Source organism: Otolemur garnettii, unplaced genomic scaffold, assembly GCF_000181295.1.
Source record: "Otolemur garnettii isolate 467f Iridium unplaced genomic scaffold, OtoGar3 scaffold00116, whole genome shotgun sequence".
In the NCBI taxonomy this organism is placed as follows: Eukaryota; Metazoa; Chordata; class Mammalia; order Primates; family Galagidae; genus Otolemur; species Otolemur garnettii.
This window is the reverse complement of record NW_003852511.1, coordinates 5,017,130-5,019,691: the sequence shown is the minus strand read 5'-3', so window position 1 is coordinate 5,019,691 and position 2,562 is coordinate 5,017,130. Positions and strand designations below refer to the sequence as shown.

Here is a 2,562-nt window from a genome sequence, read left to right as displayed (position 1 = left end):
TTGTTGTTGTTGCAGTTGTCATTATTGTTTGTTAGCAGGCCCAGGCCAGGTTCAAACCCGTCACCCTCGGTGCATGTGGCCAGCACCTCAACCACTGTGCTACAGGTGCCGAGCCCTGTATATAAAGTATTTTTTAAAAAGAGTTACCACATTGAGATCACTGGTACAACTGAGTTTTTACTAAAGCCTTAATAACCATATTCACTTATGTCTAGATTTTCTCAAATGCTGTGTACATGGCACCATTTAAAAAATTCTGGTAACTTTGGGCAGCGCCTGTGGCTCAAGGAGTATGGTGCCAGCCCCATATGCCAGAGGTGGTGGGTTCAAAAAAAAAAGAAAAATTCTGGTAACTTCATACTTGTATGTATTTTCTAAAACCTAGATGCAATTTGGTTAATCTCTGTAAATGTCACTCTTTAATCATGGAAGCATTTTTAAAAAATTCAAGTACTGCTTGACAAGAGCCCCAAGAGGTAGAAAGAAGTGTATGTGCGTGTGTGGGGTGCACACGTGTGTGGGTGGTGCATACATGTGTGTGCACACATGCTTAGATATCACCTCCCAGTTTTCTCAGAGACACCTGAACAGGAACAAGGCAGGTGCTGTGATCCCATTTAACAGAGAAGGATACAAACATCACAAGGACAAGTGACTCTAAAGATCACCCAGCTATTTAGCAGCAGAAACAAGGAGTGGATCTACCCTGTGGAAAGCTGAAGGCAGTGACACTCAGCCCTCCACACCCCAGGGTACTGAAGCACAGACTCCACCAACTGTGGACCAGAAATATTTGGAAAAAAGCAATACAACAAATAAAAACTGATACAAATTAAAAAATTCCGCATAGCAAGTATTTACATAGCAATTACGTTGTACTAGGTATTGCAGGTGATCTAGAAATGACTTAAAGGACACGGGACGATGTACACAGGCGATGCACAAATACTGCATTAATCTGAGGGGTTTGAGCATCTGCAGATGCTGTGTCTGGGGGGTCCTGGAACCAATGCCCAGAGGACACTGAGGGACTCTTGTCACCCTGTCTGGTAACGCCTGCTCGGTGCCCCACTGACCTGGTCTGACACATTGTACCAGTCGTAATCAAAGGAATGAACGTTCTTGCTCTGAGAGAAGGATAAGATGAACAGGTTGTAGCAGGCCCGAGACGTGTAAAGCAGTATCACGGTGACACCGATGGCAGTCACTTGACATACAGACGAGCCCTGGAAAAGAGGGACAAGGAGATGAGGCCACTCCACGTGCAGAACAGCAGTCTCTACCCCAGACCCCACCTGGGGTCAGCCCAGTACACCCTGGGGGATGTTAGAGGCTCTGCAGTCTCATCCAGGTCTCCAGAGCCTCTATACTCGGGCCTCAAACCCCACCCCAAACCTCACCTCATCTACATCCCTTCCTAAAAATTTAAGTTATCTTTATGTAGCCCGCAGAACTTGAGTTAGAAATGCCTCTAACAAGGAGTTAAAATATGGGCCATCTGTCCAAGGCCTAGAGTCTATTTTTTTTTTTTTGTTTTAGAGTCTTACTATGTCACTCATGGTAAAGTGCCATGGTGTCATAGTTCACAGCAACCTTAAATCTTGGGCTTAAGCAATTCTCTCGCCTCAGCCTCCCAAGTAGCTGGGACTACGGCCGCCCACCACAACGCCCAGCTATTTTTTTGTTTGTTTAGCAGGCCCAGGCCAGGTTCAAACCCACCAGCCCCAATGTATGTGGCTTACACCCTAACCACTGCGCTACAGGCGCCAAGCCACAAGGCCTAGATTCTAAGAACAAGAAAGCAGATACCTTATTTTGTTAAATCTCCAAGTGCCACTGCTCAGTTCCCAGAGGAACCTCTCAGGTCAGGGGGACAGACAATCTCAGAGGGATGGCAGCTGGGACAGATCTGTGCTCTGGGCAGTGAGGACCTCCCCAAATCCAGAATCTACAAGGTTGAAAGCCCAGGAGTCCTGGTCTCACTCTGGCCTTGGTAGTTCACGCCCTGCCTGACGAAGCTAACAATTTCCAAGGTCAGTTAAAAGACCCTTAGCTCCAAACAATAAACATGGCTAAAACTCTAAAACAGACCTGTGAGTTTTGCTTTTGCAGGTCATTAACTAAAATCTAAGATATTTTATTTTGCCAAGTGTGCTTTGTTACCTCGTGCACATAACACAGGGTGAGCTCACTGGCTTTATGACAATCTCTGATTTAACTTCCCCCGTTAAAACTATAGTCTGTTGCTAAAAGTTCTGAATTACCCCTGTATGGGAGACAACAAAACAGAGAAAACTGGAAAATAAAGTCTAAAATTCACCAAAATTTATAAACTAAAAAAAACTATTCTGGCTCAGCACCTGTAGCTCAGCAGCTAGGGCACCAGCCCCATACACCAGAGCTGATGGTTTCGAATCCAGCCTAGGCCTGCCAAAGAATAACAACTATAACCAAAAAATAGCCAGTGCTGTGGTGGGCACCTATAGTCCCAGCTACTTGGGAGGCTGAGGCAAGAGAATTGCTTAAGCCCAGGAGTTGGAGGTTGCTGTGAGCTGTGACGCC

General features: G+C 45.9%; 1 protein-coding gene across 1 annotated transcript in view; it reads right to left on the bottom strand.

Moving 5' to 3' along the window:
• Positions 1 to 2,562, bottom strand: part of GPR137B (G protein-coupled receptor 137B) — a 52,227-nt gene that overhangs the window by 12,515 nt on the left and 37,150 nt on the right. The window contains exon 4 of the mRNA XM_003797471.2: positions 1,077 to 1,226. Coding sequence (XP_003797519.2) covers positions 1,077 to 1,226 — 150 coding nt within the window. The remainder of the gene's footprint in view (positions 1 to 1,076; positions 1,227 to 2,562) is intronic.